General features: G+C 40.2%; 1 protein-coding gene across 8 annotated transcripts in view; it reads right to left on the bottom strand.

The window, feature by feature from the left end:
- The window catches only part of FREM1 (FRAS1 related extracellular matrix 1), a 184,761-nt gene that overhangs the window by 48,240 nt on the left and 120,776 nt on the right, over positions 1–15,745 (bottom strand). For 4 of the 8 annotated variants that reach the window (XM_049895395.1, XM_049895393.1, XM_049895394.1 and 1 more), the window contains exons 22-25: positions 14,479–14,620; positions 13,721–13,811; positions 10,592–10,783; positions 5,746–6,010 (exon numbers count right to left, since the gene is read on the bottom strand). In XM_049895395.1, coding sequence (XP_049751352.1) covers positions 5,746–6,010; positions 10,592–10,783; positions 13,721–13,811; positions 14,479–14,620 — 690 coding nt within the window. Of the gene's footprint in view, positions 1–5,745; positions 6,011–10,591; positions 10,788–13,615; positions 13,646–13,720; positions 13,812–14,478; positions 14,621–15,745 lie in introns of those variants that run through there. The other 4 variants (XM_049895396.1, XM_049895399.1, XM_049895400.1 and 1 more) reach the window with 4 other exon arrangements.

The raw sequence follows: 15,745 nt of genomic DNA on the forward strand, positions 1-15,745 counted from the left end.
AGTTTTGAGTTTTCTATTTAACTAGTGGATAAGATCATCTATGAGGAAAACATATGATGCATAGAAAAGGAATCTATGTCCCAGAAGTTAAAGTTGCTAAGTAAAATTTTGACAATTCACACACCCAGACTTGTAAAGAATGTAACCTGCCCTATCCCACAACATTATTTTTACAGTTTGAATAAGGGTATTGGATTACCTTTAGAACTGCAGAGTTAGCAAAATCACATAGTTTTCTTCAAACAAAACAGTTTTCCTTTTGTAAAGTGAAATTTTAAATACGTTTATTTGAAGATAATTGGGCAATTTCATGGTTTTAAACACTGCTAGGTATGCGTGTTTATGAAATTAAACCCATTACTGTTGAGTTGTTTCTGACTCATAGCAACCCTGTAGGACAGAGCAGTACTGCTCCATAGGATTTCCAAGGAGCACCTGGTGAATTCAAACTGCCAGCCTTTTGGTTAGCAGATTGAGCTCTTAAACACTGCACCATCAGGGCTCTGTTTATGAAATTAGTTACATTTAAAAAAGAAAAAGTTACAGGTGTACCCAGAAAAAATATCTGTGTATTCTTCAACTTTTTACTTAATTTAGTCAAGTGAGATGTATTTTTAGGTATAAAAATTAAGGTCTATTTCTTAGACAGAGCCTTTCATGCAATTATGTCTTTATTCCAGTGTTTTCCTGTTACTTTTTCATGGTTCCTCTCTAGAGGCTATCGTCTGACTCAAGATAAAATAAGAGGGAGACTAAGCAGTCCCTCAGTGGCTCTAATTAAGGAACCCTGGTGGTGCAGTGGTTAAGCGCTTGGCTGCTAACCAAAAGGTCTGCAGTTCAAGCCCATCAGCCGCTCCATTGGAGACAGATGTGGTAGTCTGCTCCCGTAAAGATTTACAGCCTCGGAAACCCTATGTGGCAGTTTTGCTCTCTTCTCTAGGGTTGCTATGAGTCAGAATCAATTTGCGTTCCCTGAGTGGCTCCAATTTCTCCTCTTTCCACTTTACACCTCCAGAAACACATTTCATTCCCCTCCACCCCCATTCTGCCTTCTTTCACAAATACGGTGACTATTCCCTCCAGGTCCCTATATCAAAATATACACTCGTGGAGAGTTTTAAAGCAGCCTTTTATATGGTTCAGTATAGATTTAAGCCTAAGAATGTATATTTTTAGTATTGCCATTAATTATTGTGGGATTAAAGACTCTGTATTCCTATTAAAAGTACTTCAAAGATCAGCTGAGAAGGAAGGAGAGGGAAGAGGAGAGATGGGTATCAGGCACAACGAAGTTATATGTGAAATTAGGTGCCAAGGGTGCCATCAGAGGCAGCCATTTTGAGTATCTCATTCTGACTTTGCTCTGCGGAGCCTGAAATCCAAAATGCCTGACAGGGTCCTCAAAGCTCGGTCTCAGGATGACTGCAGTTCCTCTATGCATTCATGACCTCTGTGAGGACACAGAAGTTGTCTTATGATCCAGGCCACCCTGCCTGGCCGGCCTGCCTGCCTGCCTGGTGATTAGGCTCTGACCACTTTGGAAACAGGCGGTCTGCCATCAGACAGATGGGAATGAGGACAATCAGGCCAGGGACCAGAGAAGAGTAAGAAATATGTTTACTGAAGCCAGGGTTCCCAGCTGGGACATGGAGGCAGCTGTCTGCGCTGACCTAAAGCTAATAAGCCAGTGGTGAAGAAGGTGTAATTTCTAAACATGACTAGGTCAAAAACATCATTCCACTTTTACGAGCAACCATGCAAACCACTCATAAGCAGGGGAACGTTATCAGAGAAAGTCAGGATGTATGGTCGTGCTTGGGTTCTCCGTCAAAATAAGTCTAGCAGAACAAGTAAAACAAGGTCAGGGCTGCTGATTTCTGCAAAAGTTGTTCAAAGAATCTTCCAAATGCTCCCCCCACCAAAAAATAAATTAATTTAAAAAATGCTCCATATACATTCTCAAGTTTTTAAAACAATGGTGCCATTGCTATAATGATATCCATTCCAAAGTGAAGAAGCTGTGGTATCAAGATAGCAGCTCCTCCCGTGGGTCCATTTTGCTTAATTCCCTGTATTACATCCCCCTCCTGCCCCTGAGAAAAGACAGCAACCAAGATGACCACCGTCCTCATGAAACTTGGGGAATGATTCTCAGATTTGTCTGGGATGCTTGCGTGGTCTGATTTCACCATTACCACAGTGCTTTCAAGCTTTCTGCATTTCCTGGCAATGGAGTTGGCTGAAGAATCTGCCATCTGTCATGGCATTTAAAAGATAAAAAATGGAATCATAAATAGCGCCAGCTCCTCAGAAAGAAAGAAACAGTCCAGCCAGCATGTCAAAATGGAGGACGTTTGCATGTTCTTTTAGTACCTGGCTGCCAGCAGCTGAAGTCAGCTTGCTAATCACTTGGTGTCATCTGTCCTAGAACGTGCTGCCAAATCTTTCTTCCAGGCCAGCAGCACCAAACAATGCAGGAGAAATTTATGATTCAAAAAATATTTTTGCAGAAGGTAAAATCTGACCATTAAACTCCCCCGTTTAATTAATGCTGCCATATCTTACATGAAAAAGGGAAGGGGAAAAAAAAAACTCTGCCACAGAATTTATCTCTTCCACCCAGCCAAATTCCTTGCCAGACTGAACGGCAAGCACCATAAATTTAGATGATTAGATTGGTTGCATATATTTAATTTTTAAAAAGCACCATGATCGCACTTTCATTAAAACAGGCTTTCAGCTTTGGTTTAGCGCCACTTGACAAACAACGCGGCAGTCCCTGATTGGGTTAGTGAAATGACAAGATTAAAATGAGGGTCTTCGGCAGATGCTAGGTGCTTCCATTATGAATATGTAAAGCTGCCGGCCAAACATCAGAATGACACTTTGAGGAGGTATCTTCACATAAACACATTTTCCCCACACATTTTGGGTACAATGAGGTACAGTGGAAACACACATGCACAAGAACTCTCCAGCGGAAATGAGTGCTCTGCACAAATTCAGCTCTGATACTTAGTTATGTGAACGTAAGCCACTTGCTTCACCTCTTGGAATCTTGGTTTTCTCGTGCACAAAATGGGAACAACCACCTCTCTCTAAAATAAGAGAAATGACATACAAAAAAAGCATCTTGTACACTGCCTGACACACTGCAGGTGTTCAATAAATACCAGCTTTTCTGGGTACATGAAAGGATTGGGCTAAATCAATGGTTTTTAACCTTTGTTGTTTGTTTTCCTCCCTCTAGACCTGTTTCCTCATCTTGAGTCATTCAAATACTACCTTCGTAATTTTTGCCTGTACTGTTGTCATTGGGTGCCATTGAGTTGATTCTGATACATAGTGACTCCATGCAACAGAGTGGAACTGCCCAATGGGTTTTTTTTTTTTTTTTGCTATAATCTTTATGGAAACAGATTGCTGGGTCTTTCTCCCAAGTAGTTGCTGGCTGCATGGGTTCAAACCACCAACCTTTCAGTTAGCAGTCAAGTGCATAACCCTTGCACCACCATGGCTCCAACTGCCTGTACTACGTGTACTCTTCTTGTTATTTTGCTTTACAGCAACGCACTTTTTCACTTAAATAAATGTACTTAAAAAGGAAACCTTTAACTGCCAAAATCTGAAAGCTATTAACATCATCCCATTTCATAGAAGAGAAAACAGGAGCACAGGAGGTTGCATAACTTGATGAAGGCCACAGAGTTGGGGGCAGCGGAGGCAGGATTTGACCCCAAGCCTGTACCTTAACAATTACACTATAGCACTTCTCAAGCAAAAGCACCAGCATGAAAAGATTTCCCAAGTCTAATGCCTTAGGTAATACCTAACAACCCTTAATCTCTACATTGATTATGGTGGTATTGGTCAAGCAAATGATCATTACATCATCATCAGCAGGTGCAACCACCTGCCAGCGGAGGCTTGCATGTTGCTGTGATGCTGAACAGGTTTCAGTGAAGCTTCCAGACTAACATAGATGAGGAAGAAAGGCCTGGCTATCTACAGCAAATCAGCCAATGAAAATCCTATGGATCACAACATTCCAAGCCATAACCAATCACGGGAATGGTGCAGGACTGGGCAGTGTTTCATTCCATTGTGCATGGGGTCACCATGAGTGGGGAGCCAACTCAACCACAGCTAACAACGATGTTTTAGGTAATGCCTACCGACACCTAATCACTGCATTATTATGATATTCATCAACCAAATGATCACTGAGTGATTATCTGCTTGTTAAGGGGACACTTATCAAAAGAATAAAGAAGATCTTGTTTCAAACTTCCCTGGATATTTTAACAGTTGGACTATCCAAATAATCTTTCATAACTCATTCTGAATGCTAAAAAGGCAAGCAACTTCACCTTTAATGACATTTACACACTGTTTATCATAGGAGGCATGCTGAATACAGACAGAACATAAGACAGAGACTGGGGTTTAACCTGCGTGTTAGGTATACTTTATGGTTAACGGGGACCCCTTGAATAACAGAGGCATGTGCTCCATTTATGTTTTAACACCCTTTTGTGGAGTGGATTGTGATATGGTGAAAAGCGTACTGGGGGCCAGAAGCCCTGGGTCTATGGCAGAAGAATCAGCGCTCTCAGGCCTCGCTCAAATGCTAATCTGATTCCCTGGTCCTCATCCCAGGTTTATCTAGGGAAGGGCCTGAGATCTGTACTTCTGGAAGGACCTTGAGTTCAGCCGGCTCTGGGAACTGCAAGATGACAGAACCTCTAGAGCTCTTCTTGCATTATGTGAGTTGAAACAGATCTGAATATCTCAAATGAATGCAGACTTTCATTAATGTTGTATTTCTGTCTTTTCACCAAATTGTTATTCATTCCACTGATTTGTTTGTTAAGAAATCCTTGAGCAGGTGCACAGCCCCAAATTATACCATTGTTTCTATGGCGAAATATGATCTACTTTATGGCAACATGATATATGATATAGTTACCAAACACATTGTGTCAAAAGGCAATGTCTGCTTATGCCAAATGCTTCTAGTAAATGCCTTTTCATCAGCTAGAAAATCATACTTTAAAAAAGAGCAGTAAATTGCTTTCCTATGTCTCTCCTTAGCTGGGCACTCTCAGCTGTTCTCATTCCTTCTCAAAAACAGCTTGGATTTGTATGTCCTTATGCCTTCAGGGAGAAGGTCATCATCCTAGGTAAAGTAGAGGGTCAGCAAAAAAGAAGACGACTGTCAACAAGATGGACTGAGACAGTGGCTGCAACAATGGGCTCAAATATAGCAATGATTGCGAGGATGACGCAGGACCGGGCAATATTTCATTCTGTTGTACACAGGGTCGCTATGAGTTGGAACCGGCTTAATGGCACCTAACAACAACAATGCCTTCATTTCTTAAAAACAGGCCCTAATGTCTTGCCTTACTGCTGTTGTTTTCTGTGCATTCACCTTTCATAGGAGCCCTGGTTGCACAGTGGTTAAGAGCTTGGCTGCTAACCAAAAGGTCAGAAGTTGGTATCCACTAGCCGCTCCTTGGAAAGCCTGTGGGGCAGTTCTACTCTGTCTGTAGCATCGCTATGAGTCAGAATGGACTCAACCGCAACAGGCTTAGGCCTTGGGGCACCATTCATAGCTAGGCCATAAAGGAAGAACATAGTTAATACCACAGCTGGAAAACAACTCTTTTTTTTTCCCCCTCATTTTGTCTTTCTAAGCATTAACCCAGGGCAGGGATTCTGAAAAGTTTCCGCAGCACTCACCTGAATGTGTCACTGGGGGCAACCACTAGGCTCTTACGTATGTAACAGACTGTCTGTCCTGCTATGTCCATTTGGCTGAAGCTTGTAATGGGGACTCCAGGATAGCGGACGTATTCAACCTGGCCATACTGCGGGGGGGAAGTGATGACATAGAGCAGTTCCTCAGGCTTGTCTGTCCCATCTACAGCAAGGAGAGTGGTGGTCGTCAAGAGACCTCTGTCACCTTTAGACACCACGAGGGGCTTTGCAAGGATGACGATATCACCTGCGTGGCAGAAGAGGTTGTGGTCAAGAACCATGTGAAAGAATACAATGCCAAAGGGAAAGGTAAAAAAAGACAAAGGCCAGACTGCGCAAAAATGAAAGCCAGTATGGCACATGAAGGTTTATGTAACTATCATTAATAAAAGAATTATAGGCAAAAGACATAGCAGATATTTCACGGAACAGGAAATACATATGGCCAATAAAGATACAAAAAGATGTGCAATCTCATTAATAATAATGGAACTGCAGGTTAAGATCAGAATAAGTTGCCATTTCATACCCCTTTGAGTGGCAAAAATGCAGGGTCTCATCATATCAAGTGTGGAAGACGGTGTGAATGGAGATGAGCGTGTGTCAGATTCTGGTGGGAGCGTAAATTGATACACAATTTGGAATCCTGTTGTAAAGGGCTGACTATTTGCATAGGCCTTGACCCAGCAATTCTACACCATCCGTGTATTGGGAGAAATGTTTGAAGTTGCACCACAGGAGTCATGTACCCGAAGGGTCAAAGCAGCACTGTTTGCAATTGGAAACACTGGAAACAACCCACAGGCCTTTTCAGAAGGTGAATGTATAAACAAACTGTGGTCTATTCATGAAACTGAATTTTGCATAGTAGCACCATGAATGAATTACAGCTACAGGCAACAACACAGATGTAACTCACTGTTAGTTGCATTAGCAAGTCCCATAAACCTGAAAACAATGAACACAAAATTCAGGATTGTGCTTTTCTCTGGAGATGAGAAGAGCACATAGGTAGATGTCTGTTATTGTTAATATTCCAGTCCTTGAATTGTATGGTGTTGTCACAAGTCTTGATTATACATTTTAAAAAGAATGAATGAATGAGTGACGTGTAAGTGGACCATGTATGGACCAATAATAGAGTATTTCACAAACCAAGGATTATAATCTAATTTTGCTCTCCTAAGGTTTATTAAAAATGATCATAACTAAAATATAGAGCTTCTACTTTGTGTCAGGCACAGGGCAAGAGCTCTTACTTCTTCAGCACCGATCTTGTGAGGAAAGGTGCTATCACATTACTCAGGATATAAATAAGGAAACTAAGGCATAGAAATGCTAACTTGCTAATGGTTACACAGTTAATAAAAGGTGGAGCTAGAGTTTGTACTCAAGCCATCTGACACAAGAACACAGGCTTTTAATACTGTCTTAATTTGCTTCCCCTCTTTAATATATCCACTGCCATTAAGTCGATTCCGACTCATAGCGACCCTATAGGACAGAGTAGAGCTGCCCCATAGAGTTTCCAATGAGTGACTGGCAGATTCGAACTACCAACCTTTTGGTTAGCAGCCGTAGCACTTAACCACTATGCTACCAATATATAAACAAAACAAAACAAAAAAATATATATAGATAGTGCTTATAAATCCTTATGGAAGAGCAATATTCCATTATATATATGTACCTTCTAAGAGATTTATGGTTTTAGTTCTTATATTTAGAAGAAGCCCTGGTGGTGCAGTGGTTAAGCACTCGGCTGCTAACTGAAAGGTTGGTGGTTTGAACCCACCAGTGGCTCCATAGCAGAAAAATGTGACAGTCTACTTCCATAACGATTTACAGCCTTGGAAACCCTTGGGGCAGTTCTACTATTAGTTCTATTAGGGTAGACTATCACCTTAATACAAGGAGCCCTGGTGGCATAATGGTCAAGAGCTCAGGCTGCTAATCAAAAGGTCGGCAGTTTCAATCCACTAGCCATTCATTGGAAACCCTATGGGGCAGTTCCTCTCTGTCCTATGAGGTCGTTATGACTTGGAATTGACTCGACGGCAACCAGTTTGTTTTAACGGATTGGAGACATTTTTGGTTGCCATGACTAGGGTTTGCTACTGGCTTTTAGTGGGTAATAGCCAGGGAGGCTACTAAACATTCTACAATGCACAAGAAAGCCACCTACACAAAGAATTACCTATCCCAAAGTATCAATAATGCCAACATCAAGAAACCTCATTTTAGATGACCAAATGGGTCTTTTTGGTACAGAATGCTTTTATCTCAAAATACAATGCAAATTAAGCCCCACATAGAATCAAAGACCATCCTAATTTTAAGATAAAACCTGAGCCCCAGGTGCTACAGATGGAAGCAAGATGAATACATCCAAGAGGTGAGAAGAAGTAAGGCTGGGGAAACGTAAAAGCATCCACAAAAGGTTTCCCCAGGACCAGAAGATGAGTGTGAGGGGAGGAAGGGCGTCAGCACCTGCCTCCATGCACTCTCTCAGCACTGTACGTGCAGAGTAGGGTTAGGGTCAACTATAGACAACGTCCTTCCAAACATCTCTCAAAGGTTTCACATCATTTTTGCCACTGTGCAAATCAGAAGATACAGCAAAACTGGAAGGCCTTATGTTATTTATAATAGCCCCCAAATACAAATAACCCAAATACTCAGTATTAAGTTTATGATTAAGTCTAAATATTCAATGGAGTGTTATGTAGACATAAATAATTATGGTTATAATGTTATAAGACAACTTGAGAAAACTCATGGCTAAGCAAAAAAAAAAAAAAAATGTGGATACAACGTTGTACAGAAATAAAGCACCACTATGCACAAAGAAAAAGGAGAAAAAAATCTGAACTTCTGGAAATGTTAATAGGTCAATGTGTGTAATTAGTGTAGGTTTTCACAAATCCTTATAGAAAATAATCACAGCTATGGCAGAGACTGACCAGGAGCTCAACAACTACATTTGCTTTTCTTCCTGGGTACACAGCTAGAGTTTCTACTGCCCTTCTCCCTCAATGTGGCACGTGGCTGCAATGTAGCCAGTGGAATGTGTAGAAGAGAGGTATACTGCCTTCAAGTGGAGGCCATGAAATCCTCTCTTTTTTCCTCCGTATCTCACCTCCTGAGTGACTCTAAGACTCTCACAGAAGGAGCCACTAGATAGAAAGAGTCTGGGTCTCCATATGACTACATGAAACAGAGCTCTCCTCTACCCGCAAGAAACTGCATTGTGCTAAGCCACTAAAACGATAAAACCAAAGTCCATTGCCATCGAGTCAATTCGTATTCGTAGCAACCCTATAGGACAGGGTAGAACTTCCCCATGGGGTTTCCAAGGCTGTAATCTTTACAGAAGCAGATTGCACATCTTTCTACTACAGAGCAACTGGTGGGTTCAAACCACCAATCTTTCAGTTAGCAGCTGAATGCTTAATTGCTGTGCCACCAGGGCTACTTATTAAAATAATAACAAAAAACCAAACCCGCTGCCATCAAGTCGATTCCAACTCATAGCAAGCCTATAGGACAGAATAGAATGGCTCCATAGAGTTTCTAAAGAGCGCCTGGTGGATGTGAACTGCCAACCTTTTGGTTAGCACCTGTAGTACTTAACCACCACGCCACCAGGGTTTTCTTTAAGATGATGGTATACCCTAATACATTAGTTGTATTACATTTTGCCAGGACTTACACTTACCATGAGCATAGTCTTTTGCAGAGTAAAATAAATGCATACAGTAATATCTAACCTATCTTAAAGTCACTTCAAGGAACACATTTTACAGCCAGAATACAAGCAAATAAAATATATTATTACACAGCCAAAAATAAATATCACAATAGTAAACAAGTGGACATAAAGTTTAAAAAAAAGACAATTATAATTCTACCATGCACATGAAGCAAGAGTTTTATTGCACTTAAACATCCAATTTATCTCTGAGCTGCCTGGTAGCCAAGGCAAAAAAAAAAAAAAAAAAGATTCAGTCAATCATTCAACAAGCACATCCTGAGGATCTAAGGCTATGCTTGGTCCTAGGACTATATAAATAAATGAGGTATGATCCTTACTCTCCTCACTTGGGCTCTAAACAAAATTACAGGGTAATGACAGTTGGGCATCAAGGGCTTACACTCTCTCCTTTGCTAGCTTTATTTCTAGCATTTTTTTAACTGTCCTCCTTCTACCACTTACATACTGTCATGTACATAGGACTGCTCAATAAATTCAAGAGAAAATTATTGTACTAGAAGAGTTCACTCCCATCTCAAAAGAGCACTTTCAACGTAGAAAAAGCATAGCTTCCAAACTTTTCAATGATAAAGGTCCTTTTCATTATTTGTTTTTATTTTAAAATACATTTATTTTTATTTCCTTTACCATTGTTCTTCTAATTATATTGGGAACATTTTTCATGTAAATCTCTATTATCAAGAAATAACTTACTTCTTGAAGGTAAAACTAAAGTTATCATATTATTTGGTAAAATTTTACTTAAGACAAAAATATCTGACAGTTAAGCAGCCTATGCAGCCATATTGTGGGCAAAGCCAGATTTCCAACGGGCTATTTGAAATACTGAAAATAACAAATGGATTGCTATTCTACTCTTGTGAACCTCATAGATCCCGGGCAAAACAGGCCTGGGTGGGGTGGGGGGCAGGTGGAGGCATTGATTGGATTATGAATGATAGGGTTTCAGGAAGGGAGGAAGGAAAGAGGAAACATTGGTTGAGTGCTTATACCAGCTCACTTACAGTTACGTAAGTTGGTACCAATCAACCTTGGTTTAGAACATGCATTTACCTTTTCCAATGTCCTTGATGGTGATGTGACACTCAAATGCTGGTGACCTGTTGTCACCATCCCACAGGTAGAAGGTGAAGCTGTCTTTGTTCTGGGAATCCACTGCCCCAGTGTGTGTGTATCTCAGCATGTTCAGGTCCACTTCCTCCTGAGTGCATTTCATGCCAGGGTAGAGCGGGACCCAGTCCCTCCCTGTCTAAAAGGTGCCAGAATTAGTCAGTTGCCCAGGATTTTCTTTCCAAATCATTTTAGTGGACATTTTCCATATCCCCTGAAAACTTCCAATATAATATTTTAGGGAAATTCCAGAGTCTACTTTATGACATTTTACCTTATTTTTTTTTCCCAAAGGAAAAAAAGGAAATATATTAAAACAATTTAAGACCTTGGGGAAAAACTAGCTTCAACCGAAAGTATTTTTGACTAAGTCATGTGGCAATTCAATGGTATTGCTACTTCCAAGGTATTTATCATAAGCAATCATAGCTGATTAAATATTCCAATTAATGAGAGCAGCTGCGTAATCTAGCTGCTGGAATAGGTTCTTAAAAAATTAAATGTATCTCTTTTGGGATTTCTTTTTTTTAGTTCATGTCATTATACAACTAATCAAATGTATTTTTTTTCACACTGGGTTGTTAGATGGCTTATCTAAAAGAGGTAAAACAAAATGGAATGGATTCATCTAATTCCAGCCTTACTAAAACCAAACATCAAACCCGTTGCCATCAAGTCAATTCCAACTCGCAGCCCCCTAAAAAATGTTCAACATCCCCATCACTTCCTACACTTACATACTAAGCCAGCAAAAAATATAAACTGCAAATACACGTTTTACTTTTTAGTAGACTCGTCTAGAAACAAGCCAATATTCATTGAGCATATTTTCTAAAAAAATAATAGAATAAAATAAAAATAAAAAAAATTTTATTTTTTTATTTTCCATTCAGGACTTAGTATAGAAATTGAGACATTTTCAATTAAAGGGAGTTCTTATCCTGGAAAGTGTGTGTGGGGGGGGGGTGCTGAAAATTAGAAAATATAATAATAAATCTGTATATGCTTAATATAGTTCCATTGCTATTCTCTTGAGATACATAACTTTCCCTAACAATAAAAAAAAATAAAAAGTCATTTGACATAATTCAAGAAAAATATCACCTTAAAAATTTACTATATGATATTCTCTTGTGCTTTTCTGTCTGGTTTAAGAAACTAACAGAGATTTAAACCATTTATATTCTATTTCCCTTGATGCATTATTCTACAGACTCCCATTTCCTGGTATAGAAGCTTTGCCATTCCCCCTCCTTCAATGTATCACCATTATATCATTTGGTTTCCCTAGGTGATGCAAGGAGCCCTGGTGGTGAAGCAGTTAAGAGCTCAGGCTGCTAACAAAAAGGTTGGCAGTTCAGATCCACCAGTTGCTCCTTGTAAACCCTATGGGGCAGTTCTATTCTGTCCTACAGGGTTGCTATGAGTCAGAACCAACTTGACAACACACAACAACAACAGGTGGTGCAAACAGTTGTTAAGCACTCAACAGCTAAACCAAAAGGTTGTTAGTTCAAACCCATCCAGAGGCACATAGAAAGGATGGCCTGACAATTTGTTTCTGAAAGGTCACAGCCTTGAAAATCCTACAGAGCAGTTCTACACTGTAACACATGAGCTCACCATAGGTTGGAATCAACTCAACAGCTACTGGTTTGATCTGATTTTTTATGTAATTTACTTGATGAAGTTTCCTCATTTTTGATACTTTTGGCTGTCTGAATATTTGTAGACAGGTATGTTCTGCCCCAGTGCTCACCAGGTGAAAATTAATTATACTGCAATATTTAAGTTCATTTCTTATTTCCATCGTAAGATCTATTTGCAAATATAATTTTTAAGACAGGTTCCCTGTCAGATTTTAAATCGGACAGCCTGCAATTCTATTCAACTTGCACCCCCAAATGCAAGATTTGACTTGATAGAATCATTTGAAGGCCCAAAAAAAAAAGGGGGGGGGGCAGAAAATAAGAGTCAGGCTCAAGATAAGGAAAGCTAAGGAAAGTCAACAAGAAAATGGGACTCTTGAGGGGTCCAAGAGGACTAAGGACCTAGTCACTGGTCTGGGAGAGACTTGGGGAACCCCTGGAGAGCTGGGAGAGAGCTAGTGGGTCCATACTGGGCACCTGGGCCCATCTGGATTTTCACAAATCCAAAACACTTCAGTTCCCAAGCCGCCCAAATGTGTGAGCTTTCACTATATTTCTGCTTCATTACGCTTTGAAATGAAATAAGGACACAGCTGTACCTCAATTCAAATCGGTGATTGCCCTTCACTCTGATTCTCTATGGTGCTTACAGTCTAAGACTATTAAGCTGTTTCACACAGAATGAGACCCTGCTTCTTTTTTCTAGGACTGTGTTTACATAGATTAAAAATTAAGTGTTCAATCAAATAACCACATTGGGGATGACTGGTGGTGGTTGTCGCTAGTCTTAATCTATCATTCAAATAAAATTTGACTGATGACTCAAGTGACCTTCACAAGTGACTGATCTATAATTTGGGTTCATCTAATCCTTGGGCATCAAGCACACAGTCTGAATCAGATGAAATTTCTGCTATTCCAAACTGAAGTGGGCCAAGGAGGTGTTATCAGAACACAAAGCAAGCTGTGGGTAGAGTTAGCAACAGAACCCAGGTGTCTCTACCCCTAGTATCTAAAGATTCCATGCTCATTTGTTTTCCACTCAAGCAAGTAATTTTCAGAACACACACAAATTCTGGAATGTTAATTTTTTACATCATGCAGTTCACTGGATTCAAATAGGGCTGTTGTTAAAATCTGACAGTGGGAAGGGATGACATCATGAAGTTTCCCCCAACTCTTACTTTTTAATTCAAGACTTTGTCCATTCAAACCTTCACATGAGGTCTCTGGTGCCCCAAGGGGAAAAGGGACTGGAGAATAGAGGCAGCAACCTTTTGACTTTTAAGTTCATCTCAGATATAATATAGAACATTTTGGTAGATCAGTTACTGAGTGAGTTGTCTCCCTGGAGAAGAGATAAGGATTATCCCTGTACTGGGCGGAAAAAAAGAATTGGAAGGGGAACAAGAAAGCTACTCACAAGTAGGTTTTCTGAGAAGGCAGGAGGTGATGATACTCAGATAATTTCTGGAGTCTAAAGGACAGCGGTACAGATGCCCTGGTACTGCTGCCTATAATGTCAAGGGAACAAAGATGGTCACTGGGAATTAAGGGCAGAGGGGGCTGTCTCCAGCCTGAGAGGCATGGAAAAAGCATCAAATTTTTCATGTTCCTGAGAATAATCTGGAATTTAGCTGAGAGAGAGGGACATGAAGGAGTTTAATAACCGAGATGATCTCAAAGGATGCTGGATTCTCATCTAAAACCAGTTTGCCTTCTTCCCTGAGCTTTCCACTCCTCAGAATTTAGGTGTAATCCTCAGGATATAAGGTGGTGAGCAATGAAGAACTTTAATATTGGTGGAATTTAACCTGATTTGACTAAGAAAATTTAGAAGGGTGTTAGTTCACCCTGAATTAGGAAAATTAAATTTTCTACTTTGGGGAAAAATGTGGATTAAAAAAAAAAAAAAAAAAACCCCAGTGCCATCGAGTTGATTCTGACTTATAGCAACCCTATAAGACAGAGTAGAACTGCCCCATAGGACTTCCAAGGAGCACCTGGAGGATTCGAACTGCCAACCTTTTGGTTGGCAGCCATAGCTCTTAACCTCTACACCACCAGGGTTTCCAAAAATGTAGATATTAGAGACTAAATTTAGTTACAGAAATTTGTATATTGAGAAAATATCTGCCTGTTATATTTGTTTTGAAATATAAAAGTAAAAAGGCCACTAACCTTAAGCTGAAGTTGCCCATTTTGGGGAAGCCTTTCAAATAAGTAGTAAATCTTCTCCCTAGGTGAGTCTTCATCTGTGGCCGAAAGAACAGCATTGGAAATAATACGAGTTTCACCCATATTCATCACAATTTCTGCCTTCCTGGGAAAAGGAAAATGCCTGAGTTGATATGAAAATAGAAGTTATTGCTTTTGTAGGGGATGCTTATAATGACCATTACAGTTTCCTAACCTCAGATAATTAAGGGATGATATTCGATACCCAAACTACTAAAAACAATGTGTCCTCCATGTAAAATATGCCCTCATTTCACTTTGCATGTCAAAGTCCAAAAAGGCATTGAGACAGTGGCAATAAAAATGGTGTAAGGTAAACTATATAATTCTGATTTGGTGGCACAAAGTTTAAATGCTCGTCTGCTAAATGAAAGGCCAATGGCTCTAACTCACACAGCAGCTGCGTGAGAGAAAGACCTGGCAATCTGCTTCCATAAAGATTACAGCCTAGAAATCCCTATGGGGCAGTTCTACTCTGTCACATAGGGTCACTATGAGTCAGAATTGACTCGATGGTACACAGCAACAGCAACGATTGCTTACATTAAGGAGCCCTGGTGGCACAATGGATAATTGCTCAGCTGCTAAGTGAAAGGTTGATGGTTCAAATCCACCCAGTAACTTCATGGGAGGAAGACCTGACATAAAGATTACCTCCCATAAAGATTAAAACCAAAAGCTAAATCTACTGCCATCAAGTCAATCCCGACTCAGACCGACCCTACGGGACAGAGTAGAACTGCCCCATAGGGATTCCAGGAGTGGCTGGTGGATTTGAACTGCTGACCTTTTGGTTAGCAGCCAAGCTCTTAACCACTGTGCCATCACAGCTCCAGCCTAGAATATCCTGGGGGTAGTTCTACTCTGTCACATGAGGTTGCGATGAGTCAAAAATCAACTTGACAGCACCTAACAACAAAAACAATTGCCTACCTTATAGAACTTTACAATTTTATAAGGTTTATAATTAATTTTACAAGGTGATTTTGTTTCTAATATTTCATTTGCTACAACAACAGCTCCGTGAAGTAACTAAACTAGATATTATTGTCCAAATTTTATAGATAGAAACTGACTTAAAGAGATTAAATAACTTATCCACAGGTGTTCCAGTACCCTTTATGATATGCCACTCTGAGTCTAGTGATTCTTAAGGTCTTCTCTAGCCCTCTAAATTACTCCCCCTCTCCCTGGTAGTGTTCTGGGTAGC

This window comes from Elephas maximus, chromosome 9 (assembly GCF_024166365.1).
Source record: "Elephas maximus indicus isolate mEleMax1 chromosome 9, mEleMax1 primary haplotype, whole genome shotgun sequence".
NCBI lineage: Eukaryota > Metazoa > Chordata > Mammalia > Proboscidea > Elephantidae > Elephas > Elephas maximus.